This window comes from Rhodotorula toruloides (genome assembly GCF_000320785.1).
Source record: "Rhodotorula toruloides NP11 unplaced genomic scaffold Scaffold27, whole genome shotgun sequence".
Taxonomy (NCBI): Eukaryota; Fungi; Basidiomycota; class Microbotryomycetes; order Sporidiobolales; family Sporidiobolaceae; genus Rhodotorula; species Rhodotorula toruloides.
Genome location: NW_015622987.1, coordinates 137,621 through 153,210, shown reverse-complemented (window position 1 = coordinate 153,210; position 15,590 = coordinate 137,621). Strand labels below are relative to the sequence as shown.

The 15,590-nt window shown below is 61.4% G+C and overlaps 7 protein-coding genes across 7 annotated transcripts; all 7 read right to left on the bottom strand.

Annotated features, from left to right (window-relative positions):
- Nucleotides 1–102: 102 nt before the first annotated feature.
- On the bottom strand, nucleotides 103–2,571 carry RHTO_04316 (uncharacterized protein; the record flags this gene model as incomplete). Its single annotated transcript, XM_016417984.1, has 6 exons — nucleotides 103–489; nucleotides 552–1,068; nucleotides 1,126–1,655; nucleotides 1,724–1,825; nucleotides 1,911–2,017; nucleotides 2,121–2,571. 6 exons carry the CDS (start codon nucleotides 2,569–2,571, stop codon nucleotides 103–105), a joined length of 2,094 nt encoding a protein of 697 aa, XP_016270661.1.
- Nucleotides 2,572–2,801: 230 nt separating this feature from the next.
- On the bottom strand, nucleotides 2,802–5,128 carry RHTO_04315 (isocitrate dehydrogenase (NADP+), mitochondrial precursor; the record flags this gene model as incomplete). The annotated part of the gene is made up of 9 exons (XM_016417983.1): nucleotides 2,802–2,847; nucleotides 2,967–3,045; nucleotides 3,102–3,468; nucleotides 3,530–4,009; nucleotides 4,081–4,143; nucleotides 4,196–4,346; nucleotides 4,467–4,495; nucleotides 4,608–4,660; nucleotides 4,828–5,128. The coding sequence occupies 9 exons, from the start codon at nucleotides 5,126–5,128 to the stop codon at nucleotides 2,802–2,804; spliced, it is 1,569 nt and encodes a 522-aa protein (XP_016270660.1).
- A 196-nt stretch (nucleotides 5,129–5,324) lies between these two features.
- On the bottom strand, nucleotides 5,325–7,770 carry RHTO_04314 (acyltransferase; the record flags this gene model as incomplete). The annotated part of the gene is made up of 8 exons (XM_016417982.1): nucleotides 5,325–5,401; nucleotides 5,456–5,876; nucleotides 5,945–5,957; nucleotides 6,038–6,221; nucleotides 6,278–6,305; nucleotides 6,367–6,987; nucleotides 7,048–7,459; nucleotides 7,526–7,770. The coding sequence occupies 8 exons, from the start codon at nucleotides 7,768–7,770 to the stop codon at nucleotides 5,325–5,327; spliced, it is 2,001 nt and encodes a 666-aa protein (XP_016270659.1).
- Nucleotides 7,771–8,181: 411 nt separating this feature from the next.
- On the bottom strand, nucleotides 8,182–8,862 carry RHTO_04313 (ubiquitin-like protein Nedd8; the record flags this gene model as incomplete). The annotated part of the gene is made up of 5 exons (XM_016417981.1): nucleotides 8,182–8,269; nucleotides 8,370–8,452; nucleotides 8,566–8,595; nucleotides 8,746–8,763; nucleotides 8,845–8,862. 5 exons carry the CDS (start codon nucleotides 8,860–8,862, stop codon nucleotides 8,182–8,184), a joined length of 237 nt encoding a protein of 78 aa, XP_016270658.1.
- Nucleotides 8,863–9,124: 262 nt separating this feature from the next.
- RHTO_04312 (uncharacterized protein) lies at nucleotides 9,125–10,829 on the bottom strand (the record flags this gene model as incomplete). Its single annotated transcript, XM_016417980.1, has 3 exons — nucleotides 9,125–9,571; nucleotides 9,660–10,438; nucleotides 10,502–10,829. The coding sequence occupies 3 exons, from the start codon at nucleotides 10,827–10,829 to the stop codon at nucleotides 9,125–9,127; spliced, it is 1,554 nt and encodes a 517-aa protein (XP_016270657.1).
- Nucleotides 10,830–11,091: 262 nt separating this feature from the next.
- Nucleotides 11,092–13,044, bottom strand: RHTO_04311 (uncharacterized protein; the record flags this gene model as incomplete). The annotated part of the gene is made up of 11 exons (XM_016417979.1): nucleotides 11,092–11,472; nucleotides 11,534–11,692; nucleotides 11,765–11,817; nucleotides 11,878–11,935; nucleotides 11,998–12,087; nucleotides 12,145–12,246; nucleotides 12,300–12,418; nucleotides 12,475–12,577; nucleotides 12,692–12,787; nucleotides 12,851–12,965; nucleotides 13,025–13,044. The coding sequence occupies 11 exons, from the start codon at nucleotides 13,042–13,044 to the stop codon at nucleotides 11,092–11,094; spliced, it is 1,296 nt and encodes a 431-aa protein (XP_016270656.1).
- Nucleotides 13,045–13,440: 396 nt separating this feature from the next.
- RHTO_04310 (aldehyde dehydrogenase) lies at nucleotides 13,441–15,381 on the bottom strand (the record flags this gene model as incomplete). Its single annotated transcript, XM_016417978.1, has 9 exons — nucleotides 13,441–13,507; nucleotides 13,568–13,730; nucleotides 13,791–13,932; nucleotides 13,999–14,394; nucleotides 14,466–14,594; nucleotides 14,652–14,748; nucleotides 14,804–14,991; nucleotides 15,051–15,139; nucleotides 15,207–15,381. 9 exons carry the CDS (start codon nucleotides 15,379–15,381, stop codon nucleotides 13,441–13,443), a joined length of 1,446 nt encoding a protein of 481 aa, XP_016270655.1.
- Between the last annotated feature and the right edge of the window lie 209 nt (nucleotides 15,382–15,590).

The window sequence follows — 15,590 nt, the reverse complement described above, 5'->3', positions numbered from 1 at the left end:
GGACTTGGGGGCAACTTGGGGGCGAGTGTGAAGGGGACACAACTCGGGCAGAGGGCGCGAGTAAGGATGCAATGGGCGTGAAATGCAGTACTGTAAACGGTATCACAGCCGCGACGGTCGTTTGCGCTTCTTCGGCTGACCTCCTCCTGTCCGCCCGTCCTCCTCGTCGCCGTTCCTCCTCTTCCCCGTCGTTCCAGCACCGACGCGGTCCTTCGGCTCCTTCAACAAGCCCACTCTTCCACCCGCGGCCTTTCGCGCGTTCCGCCTTGTCGACTCGGGCACATTCGACCAGTATCGCCGTTCCCGCTCGCCGTTCAGCAGCTCAGACATAAGCGGTCGTCGCGAGTCGTTCTCGGCTGCGGCGAGAGATTTCGGCGAGAGCGTGCCGACCGGGGTGAGGACTTGCGGAGAGAGATGGAGCGAGGGAAGGGAGACGAGGTGGTCGTGCAGGAGGGAGGCGAGCTGGGCGTTCGAGCATCGTACGTGGCACTGCAAGGAGAGAACAACAATCAGCATGCAGCCCGTAGCGAAGGTGTAGGGCGGAAGCGCACCGTATCCAGCCCCTTCTCAAAATCGACAAACTCGATCCCTTTCCCACTGCCCTCCTGCAACTGCTCGAGCAAGCCTCCAAAAAGTGCCTTGAGCGAGTTCTTGTTGCTCTTCTCATGCACGTTGCGGATCCACAACACGACGCCTTCGGGATAAGCGCCCTCGATGTCGAGTGCTGCGTCAGACTCGAGGTCGAGAGACGGCGAGGGCGTGCGGACTGCTGACGGCGATGACGCCCGCTTCGAGCGCTTGGTATAGTTCGAAGGAGTGTCGAAAGATGAAGAAGGAGGTGAAGGGGCACGCTTAGTCCCGCGGGAACCAGCAGGCGAGGGACCCTGCGGTCGACTAGGCGGATCCGGCCGATTCGGTTCGCGAGACTGCTGGAGGTGTGGTGGGATGTCGCGGGGAGCTCGTGGGTATCGAAGCTGGCTGAGCTCGCCGGACGCTTGCGCTTCGAGAAGCGTCTCGAGCGTGCGTCGGTACGCGAGGTATTCCTTCTTCAGCTCGAGCCATCGGGTACTGCGCGTGACGGACTGTCAGCAGGTCAAAAAGCGTGGAAGGAATCGCCGGACTCACTAGCTCAGCGCCCGCGTCCCGCTTCGTCTCGCGATCTCCGTCGGCGACAACTTCTCCTTCTTGCCCTTCTTCTTGTACTGCTTCGGCGCCGCTTCAGCCGCATCCTCCGCCTTTTCAGGATCTCCATTCACCATCGCCTCGTCCTCCTCGCCTTCCTTCTCGTCATTCGCCTCGTCTCCGTCAGCGTCTTCCGTTCGACCCCCTCCCTTCCGGTCCCAGGGGAACTCTCGCAGCACCCGCTCGACCTCTTCCTCGCTCCTCAGCACAGCAAATGCAAAGCCCTTGAACGGCCCTCCGCTCTTTGGCAGAGGTCGAGGCGGCTTCTTGAGGTTCCCTGCGGCTGCTGCACGGGCCTGGGCGAAAGCTTGCTCTTGTGTCTGCACGTCCGTATCTTCGTTCAGATCTGGTGGGTCGTTCGGGTCGAAGAGAGGCGGGAGAAGAAGGCGCTGGACGGGCGTTGCGAGTGCGGAAGAGAGGAAAAGCGAGGCGGATCGGTCGTTGGTATTGGCGAGGGTGAGCGGGATGTTTTCCTGCGGACGAGAGGAGCAGCCGTACGTGAGCATCGTCAAAAGGCGCCCATAGCGACAGACGAACGCACAAGGTAGATGATCATCTCGTCCCAGTCTGCCGGCTCCATCGCTGCCAGCCTGTCGACATCAGGCTGCTCCTTCCGGCCGACCTGGAAGCCACTGTCGTCGACCTGCGAGAGCGCTCCATCGCGTCTCAGCACATTGGGCCTCTTCCGAGAAAGAAGCCGATCTGAAGAAGCGGGTGTGCGCACGCACCTTGATGATGTGCGAGTCTCGCAGCTTGACGGCTCGCTGGACGTCCATCAGCGTATTCGAGAGCGCACGGACAGGCGGGAAGGTGAGAATCTGCGAGACGTGAATGACTGTCGGAGGCAGAAGGTGGAGCAGAGTGAGCGAGAACCCGGTCAGTCGATGATTCTGGCCTCCGTGAGTCTTGGCGGAGTCAGTAGAGGAAAGCGAACGTACGGCCTTCCCGTCCAGCCTCCTTCGCCTCCCTGAACTTGTCCAACACGCCGTCCGCTCGATGAGCGCTCATCCCCCAATCCGACAGCGCCGCCTCGACCGCGCACAAGATCGCCTCGAGCCGGTCCTGCTCTTCTCGCGACAGCTTCGGCGGCCTGGCATCCGAAGGTGTGCTGGTTGAGGCGGTGGGAATCGGTCGAGAGGTGGGGAGGGAGGAGCCGCTGGAAGAGACGGCGGGCTTCGAGGCGCCGATGGACTGGCTTGCGAGAGTCGCTGCAGAGGTAGATTTCGCTGCGGGTGCTCGTCGCTTGCCCACAGCGCGGGGAACGAACGCTGGAGCTGCCATCGGTTTCGACGAGGTTGAGGGAGGAGGACCGTCTTCGGGCGCTGGCGAGCCCGTCGTGGCAGCAGACGGCGTCGGTGGACCCGAGAAGAGCGAGTCGGGCGTCTCCATAGCAAAGGAAGCGAGCGGGTGCGAAGCGCAGGAAGTCGTCGAAGGTCAAGAGCGAGAAGTCACTCGCGCACACAAACTCTCGCTTTTGCTGCTGAGCAGGCACGTAAAGACAACGGGTGAGAACAACTGCAATATATTCCTGCGAGAGAGATACGGAGGGAGCGGAGGAGCGAATATGAGAGGACCGAGAACCGAGATGCGCGAGGTTTGTGTGCAAGGATGGCGTGCGTCTAGAGCTTGGGAGCGTTGGCGAGGAACTTTTCGGTGACCTTGGCGCTGTGTTCGTCCGAGGCGGAAGGAGGGAAAGAGGGAGAGAGGGATGGAGAGGGTCAGTCCGAAGGTTCGCGAGGCGGGACTTGGGAGTCGCAGAGTCTGTGAGAGGGCCTTAGACTTACGCAATGTGGTCAAGGTACTCAAGCGTCAAAACGTAATGTTCCCGCTTCATGTTCTTGCCGTGGATGCTCAGCGCCAAATCTGCGTCCGCAAGTCCCGTCAGTCCCCACTCGACCTGGAGAACGTCGCCAACGCACCCTTGGTCATGACCCCGTCAATGTCGACCGCATCCACACACGCCTGCTCCATGTCGTTCGCAAACTGCACCAGGCGCTCGTTCCCATCCCGCTTGCCCGCAAACTTCAACCCGCGAGTCCACGCGTAGATCGAAGCGATACTGTTCGTCGAGGTCTCGTTGCCCTTCTGGTGCTCGCGGTAGTGGCGCGTGACGGTCCCGTGCGCGGCCTCCGACTCGATGATCTTGCCGTCGGGCGTGACGAGTTCCGAAGACATGAGGCCGAGCGAGCCGAAGCCCTGAGCGACCACGTCCGACTGCACGTCGCCGTCGTAGTTCTTGAGGGCCATGATGTACCCGCCCGAGGACTTGATCATCTGGGCGACCATCTGTGCGGACCGAGTGCGTCAGCACGAGACGAGGAAGGAGAGAGTGAGATGCGGGACAAACGTCGTCGATCAGGCGGTGCTCGTACCAGATGCCGAGCTCCTCGAACTTGGCCTTGTACTGGGTGTCGTAGATCTGCTGGAACGTGTCTTTCCACTGACCGTCGTAGCCCTTGAGGATCGTGTTCTTGGTCGACATGTACAACGGCAACTTCTTCTCAATCGCGAGCTTGAACGAGCTCTGCGCAAAGTCGGTGATGCTCTGCTTCGTGTTGTACATGGCGAGTCCGACTCCCGGGCCCTTGAAGTGGAACACCTCGAGGTTGGTGGGCTGCTTCGACTTGTCGTCCGGCGTGTAGACGAGCTCGAGCTTGCCCGCCTCGGGGACGACAATGTCGGTCGAGCGGTACTGGTCACCGAACGCGTGGCGGCCGACGATGATGGGCTTGGTCCAGCCGGGGACGGCCTTGGGAACCTTTTGGACGATGATCGGCTCGCGGAAGACGGTGCCGCCGAGAATGTTGCGGATCGTGCCGTTCGGGGACTGCGCGTCAGTGCGAGAGTGTCAGTCGTCGTGCGTGCGGAGAGAGACTGGGCGAGGTTGACCGGACGCACCTTCCACATCTTCTTGAGCTTGAACTCCTCGACGCGGGCCTCATCCGGGGTGATCGTCGCGCACTGCGACGCACTCGTTAGTACTCGTACGAGCAGGAGCGAGCGACGCACGCACCTTGACGCCGACGCCGTACTTGAGGATGGCCTCGGCGGCGTCGACCGTGACCTGATCGTCGGTCTGGTCGCGGTACTCGAGTCCGAGGTCGTAGTACTTGATGTCGACGTCGAGGAAGGGGAGGATGAGGTCCTTCTTGATCTTGTGCCAGCTGTCAAAGAGTGCCATCCCGGAGCCGTGAGTGAGCGATCGGAGCGGCAGGCGTTAGCCGCGGCAGTTTGTACGCCGGCCAGCCGCGACGCAGCGGGTTAGAGGGACGGGCTGCACGCACATGATGCGGGTCATCTCGTCTCCGTCCATCTGATTGCAGGTGTCCCATGTCAGCGCGTGCGGGTTGGGCTGAGGTGAGCGCGGGTGCAACGAGGTGGGGTTGCCTCCGTGTCGTGCTCCGGTGAGAGAGGGAGAGGCGTACCTCGACGATGGGGTTCTGGACCTTGATGCGCTGCTCTGGAGAGATGGCCATGTCTGCAGTAGTTCCCAGTGCGCGTGAGTACGAGAGTGAGGAGGAGAGCGAGGCGAAAGAGCGCGGGCGAGTTCATCCGGGTCCCACGCGCTCTCTCCGCCCCCCTTCTCCCCCTAATCCACCCTCTTACTATCTCCTCGACTATCCAGTCACTAGACTATAGACTCACCAGGCGCAGGGCGGAGGTTGTCGTACGCAGACTGCACCCCTCCACCTGTCGTCGAACTCGCCATCCGCCGCCCCTCTCCTCGGACAACACCCGTCACAGCTCCCTCAGCCCTGTAGTGCCGCGCGATAGACACCCCTCCTGCCTGACTCGCTGCAGTTGAGAACGCCGCGCTGGTCGAGCCGAGGCGGTGAGCGGGCGACGACGACGAGTGAGCGAGGGAGGCGGCGCTGTTGGTGAGGCGGGCAGAGGCGCGCGACGAGGCGGCGAGCGAGCGGGCGAACGATCCTGAGGCACGAAGCATGCTTGACTACTCTTGCTTCTCGAGGTGCGGAGGACTGTGCGATGCAGCAGAGAGTTGTTCGCTCATTGCTCTCCCCGCCCGTCAACTCCGTCGCAATCGATATCTTTTCCCCTCTTTGCGTTGACTTGGGACGATCTGCCTTTTGCTGTCCCGATTCCGTGCCATAAGAAGACCCCCGTTACACCGCCGTCTACGGTCAAGAGACGCCCGGGGGAAGGACGTCGTCCTCCTGAAATTCGGTCTGGTCAAACAGCTTGAGCGCCTCGTTCCAGTCTACGCGCGCTGTCATCAGTACGCACAGTACTCGAAAGACGATGTCGGACGCACCTTTCTTCCTCCTCCTCCTCGGATCGAAAAACGCCGCGAACCCAAGCCACTTCCTCAGTCCTCCCTCGACCGCTCCCAACCCCATCCTCTTCCACCTCCTCTCCCTCTCCCTCACAAACACCCCTGCGTCACGTGGCAACCCCGCGCGTTCGACTGCGAGTTGTTCGACGCGGGAGTGGAGGTCCGCTCGCATCGAGCGTAGGAGAACGAGTTGGCGTTTTCCGAGCATCAACAGCCTCGCGAGCGCGAGCAGTGCCCGGAGAGAAGAGAAGAGGTCTTCGAGGAACCGGAGGGTGAGCCACATTAGCCCGAGGAGGAAGGGGAGGTTGAGGAAGGGGAGGAAGGGGAATGTGAGGAGTGAGGAGAGGGTCAGGACCGCGAGACCGGTCAGGAGGCCGTAGGTGAGTTTGATTTGGGCGATCTGGGCGCAAGAAGGGGCTGAGTCAGCGCCGGAGATGGGGAGCGAGGGAGCAGGATGGCGGAGCGCACCTCGTCGTAGGTACTGCACAGCGGAGGAGATCCCATCATCAGCGGCCCTTCCGCCACAACTCCACGTGCTCGACTGAAACGGCCGGAACTCACTCAAACACCGGCCCCTTCCGAACCAACTTATCTGCCTCCCTCTTCGCCATCCACAAGATCGGCAACCACAGACACAACCCCGGTATCGAGATGGTGAAGAGACAGATTGAACCGACTAGGCGGACGAGCAGGCGTTTGAGGAGGGTTCGGCGCCGGAGAAGGCGCGGGTTGCGGATGCGGTCGTCTATGCAGGGAGGTGGGTTAGTGAGAGTGAGGAAGGGAGAGAGGGAGAGGAGGGACCTTTGATGCCGTGTAAGTATAGCAGGTCCTGCGCGAGAAAGTACGTCAGCGAAAAGGCTCGAGAAGAACCTGAGTCGATTCCCGGGCACCTGATAAGTCTTAAGGTCCCTCCTCAGCCGCTCAAGCTCCTCGTCGTCTGCCTCGTCTTCCGTCCGCGCTCCGTCCCCGTTCTTGACGGACGAAGGTGGTGAGGCAACCGCGAAGTACCCGGCCTGCAATCCGTCCTTCTTACCCTTCTCGACCAGCGGCGTCTTGAGCACTTCCTCCGTCAACATCCTCTTCACATCCGGCCTCGTCTCCCTCTCCCTCTTCTTCTCGGCCGGCGCACCCTTCAACCCACTCGCCGCCTCTCCACCCTGTACCCCAGCGATCTCATCCCAAGTCCTCTCCGCCCTCTTCCCCATCAACGCATCCACAAACCTCTGCGTCAACCTCACATGATCGCCCAGGCTCAACTTTGTCCCCAACGGAGCATACAACCGCCTTGCGGTATTCGCAAGACGGATGACGGACCAGGAGGGGGCGTCGAGGATCCCCGAGCGGATGGAGGTGCCGATCGTAGCGGTTAGAGAGCGGATCGCGCGCTCGTGGGCGGAGGGGGTGGGAGAGGGGGTGGTGGGAAGGGAGGGGGCGATCAGGTCGGGGTGGGTGAGGGCGGAGACGTAGATTGGTTTGTGGAAGGTGACGAGGACGTCGCTGCGGAAGAGGTTCTGCGGGCGAGCGGGCGTTAGTCGTCCTCGGCTTTCGGCAGAGAGAGCGAGAGCACGTACTCGGTGGAGATAGGTAATCGACGCCGTCTGAATCGCCAACTCGAACTTCGGGTTGTCCTTCTGCCTCGTCAACGTGTCCGCCACAATCCTGCTGACACCCTGCTTCAACTCCGCAATCTGCGGCCAATACCTCGACATCCCCTCAGGAAACAGCACCGTCATATGACCCTTCTCGAGCGCCCGAATCAGCGTCGCAAAGACAACCGAGTTATCCACCTTCTCGCCCTTGTGGTCCTTCGGCCGCTTGATGGGAAGAGTACCGGCGGACTCGATGAGCCAGGAAGTGAACGTCCCGCGGCCGAATTGGGTGTCTTTTGCGGTGAGGCGGAGGAAGGATCGGCGCGAAGAGGGGACGGTCGTGACGAGGAGGAGGGCGTCGGTGAGCGAGTTGCAGTGGTTTGCTGTGAGCATGCTGTGCGGGTGACGAGGAGGTGAGCACGGGATTCTCGCCCGTTCGAAGGGAAGGAAGCGAGCGCACCAAGGTACTCCATCCTCAGGGATATTCTCGGCGCCTTCGACGACGACAGTCGAGTAGAACACGCCCAGGACAAAGCGGAAGAGCCATCGAATCAGGACGTAGGCGAGAGGCGCGGGCGTGCGAGGGAGCGGAGGGGGATGAGGCGAGTCGGCGAAGTCGTTGCCCGACTCTGACGAGACGCCGCTTCTGACTGTACTGCTGTCGTCGATCTTCATCCCTCTGAGGCGCGGCTGAGCATCCTCCATCGCCTCCCGGATGCTTCGACGAGGCGAGAGAGTCGGCAGACTTGGGCAATGACGATGAGGCGGGGAGGAGTGAGGCCGTCGAGGGGCGAGCGGAGAGCGAGCTTGGTGGACCCTCAGAGGTGTAGCAAGTTGATCCTAGCCGTCTCCGCTCGAAACGATTGTGTGAGCGAGGTGGAAGAAGCTAAGTGGTCGAGTGGTGCTCCTCCTCGAGGCCAAAGAGCGTGAAGCAGCGTATACTAGCTCTGAATCGCTTCAACAGCTCCGGTAAGACTCAAGACGATGCTCGGAAGAGTCGAAAGCGTGTAGGAAATGCAGGAAGCCCCGTCTCGCCGCTCCGAAGCCCTCTCTCTCCCTTCACAAGCCGTATGTCCCTCGCCGACAGGCCCGCTTCTCGCCTGACCCGCCCGTCAACTAGCAGCGACCGCCTCGGAGACTGAGGATGAGGTGGAGAGTCGAGCCGGCTTCGATCTTGAGTTCTTGCGCAGTCTTCTCGTCGGGCCTGTTGCAACAATTCGGACGTCAGCGAGATGCACGGCTCGCTGCCGCTCCAAACAGCATGGTGATATCCGAGCAGGATAGACAGGCGAACCGCTACGCACATGGCCTTTCCGAGGAAGATGAGCCGTTGCTGTGCGGGAGGGATGCCCTCCTTCTCCTCCAGCTGCTCCTTGATCTTTTGCGCCTGTGTGAGAGACCCTCCGTCAGCGTTCGCCTCAACACTCCCGAGCCCATACCATCGTTCCCTCTGGCAAGGTGAGCCAGGGGGGCAGTGGAGGGTAAGGTCGCTGGACGCACCGTGTGTGTGGGCTCGATGTCCAGCTCAATCTGCCCGCCAGCATCCGAGAGCCGCACAGCCAGCCGCACAGCGCATCCGAGCGAGCGAGGGGAGATGAAAGCGAGTGGAGAGGGTCAGCATGACGGCACCTCCAGCGGTCGACACAGGCGCTCGGCGGGGTCGCGGCGCGGCAGACTGACCTCCTTGCCAGTCAAAGTCTGCAACGAGCCAAGCGGCGGGTCAGCTCTGTCGTTGACATCGGGCTCGAGAGGGCCTGTTCGTGAGCGAACGAGACGCACCTTGATCTTGATCTGCATGGTCGTGGGGCGGTCGCGGTGGGTAGCAGGAGTAGTGGGAGGGTCTGAAGAGCGGGGAGAGGCTGTTTGAGCGGGTGCAGGTGCGAAGCGGTGTAGACGAGTGAAGCGGAGAGGGCAAGGTGGAGCGACCGACGAGAGGCAAAGGGCGTACAACTCGCTGTGCTACTTTCTGCAATCATCTATGGCTCCCAATGGTCCTTGCAATCGACTCTACGGAACCGGACGACCAGAGGAAGAGGAGACCAGTGCCCGGAAGCCGTTCTCAACCTTCACACGACACGAAAGTCCATCCGCTCGCCTCCCACATGCTCCTTCTCCGCTGGTCCTTCTCTTGTCGGTACGTGTATTTGTTGGCCGACGACGAGCGCGAGTCGTTCGCATCGGATTGCTCGCCGAGGGGGATGTTTGGAAGCGAAGTTGTGCGCCGAAGGCTAGGTCGTCCCAGCGGAGGTGAAATAGTCGGTTCTTGCGCTTCGACGTCGTTGTGAGATGAGTCGAAGACGACGCTGGCCTCGTCCGAAGCGAGGAGGAGATCTGTCGGCTCCTCCTGGACGAGTTCTGCGGGCGGGTCTGGCAGCGCGAGGTCAACGTCGACCGGGTCGAAGTTGTCCGCTTCGTGGTCGTCATTGTTGAGCAGTGCTGGGTCGTCTGCATCGTGAGCTTTGGGTATCGGCTCTGTCGCTGGGTTGTCCGCTTCGTCGAGCGGTTCCTGCGGGCGTCTGTTCCAGGCGTTCCAGACAGCGAACCTGCGCGGACATAAATCGTCAGACACCAGTAAAGACCGCATTGGAACGAACCCACTTCTTGAACCGCAAGCCAACTTCGGCAGCCTTGCTTCCCGACCCTCCATTTTCCATCCTCGTCCTCAAGTTCGCGAGCAAGATCTTCTTCAGCGCCGGTCCTTCGAGATCAGGCGTTGTCGACGGCGTAGGAGGCCCAGTGTAAGGGGTCTTGAGTCCCGAGACGCCAAAGACCGACGGGGAGGAAGCGGCTCGTCCTGGCATTCTCGGTCGAACGTCCCTCGGCCGGTCTCGCACTGTCGTTGTCGGCTCCCTACCACGACCGCGACTCCTGCTCCGACTGCGACTGCGGTCCTGCCGCGCCCGCTTCGATGAGGACGAGCCCGACCTGAGCTTGAGCGACGAGAAACGCTGCGCGAGCTGGTTCGTCCATCCTGCGCCACTACCAGTCCACACTTCCTCGCTCGGCGCAAAACGGCTCTCGCGTCCTTCTCCATGCGAGAGCGAGACAGAGGGCCACCAAGTCGAGGCCGACGTCGAGCGAGCGCGAGTTCGTTTTGTCGGAGATGGTGGACCGGCGAAAAGCGCTTCGGAACGGAAGTGCGAGTGGCACACTTTGCGCTTCTTCGTGTTCGTTGGATCGGGGACGTGAGGATGCGGAACGGCGGCGGAGGAGGCACGTTTCGTTCCGCAGGAGCAGGGAGCGAGTTGGTAGCGGATGGAGCGGGACATGGTACGATCGAGGTAGATAGGAAGGGAAGCAGAAGTCGACGGTAAGAAAGGAGCGGCGAAGGACGAGTCGGCGGGGATGTGCGAGAGAAGCGACGGGAGCGGTTCTGCGGGAAGAGGTCGAGGTTAGCTCGAAGCGCTTCGTACGTTTCGCAGGGGAGCCTGCGTACCGCTTGAGTGGTTCTGTCGTCCATGGCCGTGCCCTGTGCTGCACCCGATACCCAGATCCACGACCCTTGCTTCATCTCCGGTCCGCCTATCTGACGACGCTCGCTCGACCCGCTCGACTGCCCGGTCCTCCTCGGATGTTGCTTGGTCGCTCGCAGGCCATCCTGAATGTGTGTCCACTTCGGCCTGACCCGCCCGAGTGTCGCGACGATTCATCCGGTCCTCAAAGAAACCCGCGTGTGGAGGCGAAGAGCAGCCGAAAGGTGGTGGAGACGGCTGCGACGAGCTGGGCTGAGGTGGCAGCTTTGTAGGAAGAGCGCTCGCAGCCATAATGCAGCGGGAAACGCTCAAGCGGCGGGGAAGATAGCGACGAGGAGAAGAGCGGGGAGCCAGGAAAGTCTCACCGGACACTTTCCGACGGACCGCAGCGGACGGCGAGGAAGTCGTCGTCGACGTCGTCGACAGCGACTGAAGGGACGTTGCGGAAAGGCGTATGGCGGACAGAGAGGGAGAAAAGGCGAGTGCGAGGCTGACAGGCAAAGTCACTTCGCTTCGTCAAGTCAAGCCACTCCATACAGCCCACATTGCGCGCCTACAGATAGCCATACGCAACAGGCTTGCGTCCCAACGCGAACGCCGTCGTCTCGACGACAGTGCCGCCGGTAGGAGTTCCAGGATTCCCTCGTTTGCCTTCGTCCTCCAGCGCGAAAGTCGCTCGCCGCGGAGTCGGCGTCTGCGCGGGAACGTCCACCGACGTACTGATAGCGCCGTTGGCGAGAGGAGAGCTGACCAAGCCGACGGGACGACCCTTCTTCTCGCTCGTCTCGCCCTCCAAGCCGAGGTAGTCGCCGTAGTCGGATACGGAGAAGGCAGTGACAGGTCGGCTGGCGTGCTTTGGAAGCGCGGTCGTTTCTTGACTCGTCGGAAGAGGAACGGATCCTGGCTGAAGCGGTGTCGAGGCGGGTTGTAACGTCTGGTGCGAGGATGGGAAGGTCAACGCGATTCCGTTTCCCTGCAACGGGCTCGCTGCTCACTCGTCTAAGCCAGCTCCGTTGGTCTGAAGAGCTCGTCGCTCCGCCAGCGAAGCGGTCTGCGATGGGAGTTGCGGAGATTTGCGACGGGAGGTAGCGCTCGCGAGTGGCGGGGCTGTCCATCCGGTTCAGCGGGACGCCTTTGAACATATCGGACAGGCTCTGCAGCCGGCACACAAAGTTAGCGGGCAGGTCGACAATCAAGATGGGCGGAAGGAGGATCAAGGAGCGCACCGAAGCGTGCTTCATGGTTCGAGAAAGCCCGGCTTGAGCGGCATCCTCGACTGCTGCAGTGGGGAGGAGATATCAGCAGTAGTCCATGCGTACTGCTGTCTTGCGGAACGCACCGTCAAGAGAGGCGAGCATTGAAAGGAGATACAGTCCGGGCAGAACGAAGGAAAGAGCCTGGGCGGCGGGGCGGAATGAGGTTCCGCGATTCGTGATTTGTGAAGCAGGGAGAAACGTACAAGAGAGCCTCCGCTTTCCCGTCCTTCGGCGTTCCAGGCGAGGAGGAAGGCAAGCGAGAGAATGCGGACGATTGTCGCGAGCAAGTTGGTCTGCCCAGATCATCCGTGAGTCTCGTTGCTTCACATACAGCGATTGAAATAACGCACCTCCAGGAAGTAGCGAGAGATGACCTCGAGGACCGTCTCTTCCCGCGCAGCGTACTTGCCGGACCGCATGTGGACGAGCATACCGCTCGAGATGACCGTGTCCTGCGGACAGACGATCAGCCGATGGTGCACAAAGCAAGAACGGGGGGACTCACGGCAAGAATTGCTGACAAGCTCGAGGCGAACAGCTGCCAGCCAAACTTGCTGTGCAGATCGAAACCGAAGAGGGAGACGTCGAACTGCTTTGAGCTGTACGCCGAGACGATGCCGAATCCTGCACTCAAAGCGATCAGTAGTGTGCCACAGAAGAGAAAGTGCAGCGGAACGCACCTAAGGAAATGCAGGAGAAGAGGAAGGAAGAGGCGACCAGGATGCTCTGCGGCCGTCCGTCGTACAAGGTTGCCAGCTTCGCGACAAAATAGAGATGGGTGATCTGCGTATACACCGGCTGTCAGCGCTAGCTGCATTGCTGAAGACGAAGTGCACTCGCCATGCATAATGCCGACAAGAATGCCAGGTGAGCCGTGTACGCCCAGCCACCTGGCACCACGTCGCTCCCTCGCTGGTCGCGGGCGAGCTCCACGTAGAGCTCGTAGCATAAGACCGCCGTGTGCGCCGTGTTGACGAGGGCGAGAAAGCCAATCTGCGACGCCCAAGTCTCGTTAGGCCACCTCTCCTGTCCCCGGTAAACTTTGGCGCGCCGCACCACGAGCTTCCAAACTCCATGGTCGAGCGTTCGTCGAGCGTACGAGCTAGTGTAGTGCAAGCAAGTCGAGGAGAGCCAGATGGTGAGGGAGAGGCCGATCAAGGTTGCGCCGAGTCTGCGAAAGCCTCTGTCGTCAGCTGCTTCTGATGATCTGCGACGAGAGGCTGCACTCACCCGGCTAGAGCATCTGGCATGGTGTGTCGACCGACCGAGGGCGAGAATGCGGAACGGCGAGCGAGAAGGACGGGCGCGGGAGAACAAGGCTCGCTGGACCACTTAAGCGAGCAGTACAGGCTATGAAGCAGCTTAGTGACACAGGAAGTAGTCCAGATGGTAGCAACGGCGGGTGAGCGACGAGAGACGGACGGCGCTCGAGCGCGACGAGGAGATGAGATGAAGGTTCGCGCGGCCTGAGCGCCGTGCGGCGTGGCGATGAGGTCAGGATGAGACGCAGGAAGAGCGCCAGCAAAGCTGCCCTGCGAGCGAGAAGTGGTGAAACGGAGTGTCGCATTGCGGAGAGAAGCCAAGTTAGACGACCAGCAAGACCGCACAAATCCCCAAAAATAACCCGAGTCTTGTTCTTCCGGTCATCAGAGCGCACTCTTGTACTTGATGACCACCGACTTCTGCTGAGTCCAGAGGTGGAGCGAGTTGACGCTGCCAGAGGATTGGGAAGGTCAGCGCACGCCCGAGACGGGTGAAGCGGACTGTACACACCCTCCTTCGCGCGCCCAGCCAGACTGCTTGTATCCGCCGAAAACGAGCTCGTTCGCCGTCGAAGGCGACGTCGCGTTCACGCCGACGGTGCCGGCTTCGAGCTTGCGAGCGACTCGCACGGCGCGGTCGATGTCTTGCGTCCAGACGGAGGCGTAGAGGCCGTCTGCACGGAGCATCACGTGTCAGCGAAATTTCAGGACGCAGACAGACTCACAGGACTCACACTCGGAATCGTTCGCACGACGAACCACTTCGTGTTCGTCAGTGAAGCGGTGGACGACGGCGACGGGACCAAAGATCTCCTCCTTGTTGATCTTGGCGTCCTCCGAGACGTCCGTATAGATGGTCGGCTGAATGAAGTGGCCCTGCGGAAACGAGTGGGAAGACAGTCAGCGAGAGAACGGACGAGAGGGGCAACAGGAGGCCCTCACCTTGCCCGCGACAGCCTCGCCGCCCATCGCGATCTTGCCCTCCTTCTTGCCCGCCTCGAGGTACGACTTGACGATATTTCCCTGGATCTCGTCCGCTTGGGGACCTAGGAAAGTCTGCGGGTCGAGCGGATCGCCCTGCTTGAAGTTGCCGCAGTGCTCCTTGAACATCTCGAGGAACTTGTCGGCAATCTTCTCGTGAACGTAGAGTCGCGTGTTGGCCATGCAGATCTGGCCACTGTTCCAGAGCAGCGAGAAGGTGCAGGCCGGGACGGCTTGCTCCAGGTCGGCGTCTTCGAAAAGGATTGTCGGGCTCTTGCCGCCGAGTTCGAGCGAGACAGCCTTGAGGTTCGACTTGGCGGCAGCCTCGGCGACGCGACGGCCGGTGCGAGTCGAGCCCTGCACAAGTCTCCGTCAGTCCCGGTGCGCAAGTCGAGTTCGCAAGTCGAGTTCAGCGAAATGACACTCACGGTGAACGAGATCTTGCGAATCTCAGGGTGCTCGGCGAGCGCAGCGCCGGTCTCGCCCAAACCGGAGAGGACCTGGATGATGCCGGGCGGGAACCCAGCCTCGACAGTCAAGCCGGCGAGGATGAGCGACTGCGGGCCCGCTGTGTCAGTTCGAGCGCTGGGAGTATGCGTGTGGGCGCTACGCACACTGAGCGGCGACTTCTCGGACGACTTGATGATGATGGCGTTTCCGGCGGCGACGGCAGGAGCTGCCTTACCGGCGAACATGATGGTCGGGACGTTCCTGTGCGAGACGGCAAATCAGGGCGCGTCCGATGCGAACAGAGGAAGCTACGCACCACGGGCAAATACCTGCGACGACACCGTACGGCTCGCGAAGGATGAGGCCAAGCTGTCCAGGCGTCAAAGTCGAGGATTCGCCGACAAGGCTCAGCGTGAGAGATGCCTCGTAGCGGATGCGATTGGCCGTGATACCGATCTCATTCGTTTGAGGGCCGACGGGCTTGCCAACGGAGATTGCGTCGACCTGGAGAAGGAGAAGTTAGGCTGCAGTCGCGGAGGTTGAGAGCAGGTGAGGCGACGCACATGGACGATCTTCTCGACGTTCTTGTCAATCAAGTCCGCCCACCTGTTCAAGCAGGCAGCGCGTTGGGCAGCCGGGAGAGCAGCCCACGCTGTTCGAGGAGGAGAAGGTCAACAACGAAGTTCGTCAGTCGACGGGTTAGAAGCGAGCCAACGCACCTGGCTGAGCGGCAGCAGCAGCTGCGACAGCCCTGTCGACGTCGGCCTTGCCCGCGATGGACACCTCGCAGACCGTCTCCCCGTTTGACGGGTTCTTGAGGGTGAAGGAGCCGCCCGAGGTCTGGGCGAACTCGCCAGCGATGAAGGAGCGTGTCTCGATGTTGGAAGCAGTCATTGTGTCGAGTAGCCAGCTGGTAAGTGAGGGAAAGGAGGGAAAGGAGCGCAAAGCGGAGGCCGGGAGACGCGGCGCGGAGAAGATCCGATGTGGGGACTTCGATTGCGCTGGTGCTCGTCGACAACGTCTTCCTGCTCCTTCAGCTGGGCTACAAGCAAGACTGATAGCTCAGAGGCAGGGGAAGCTCCGACCGGCGCCTGCGAAGTCGG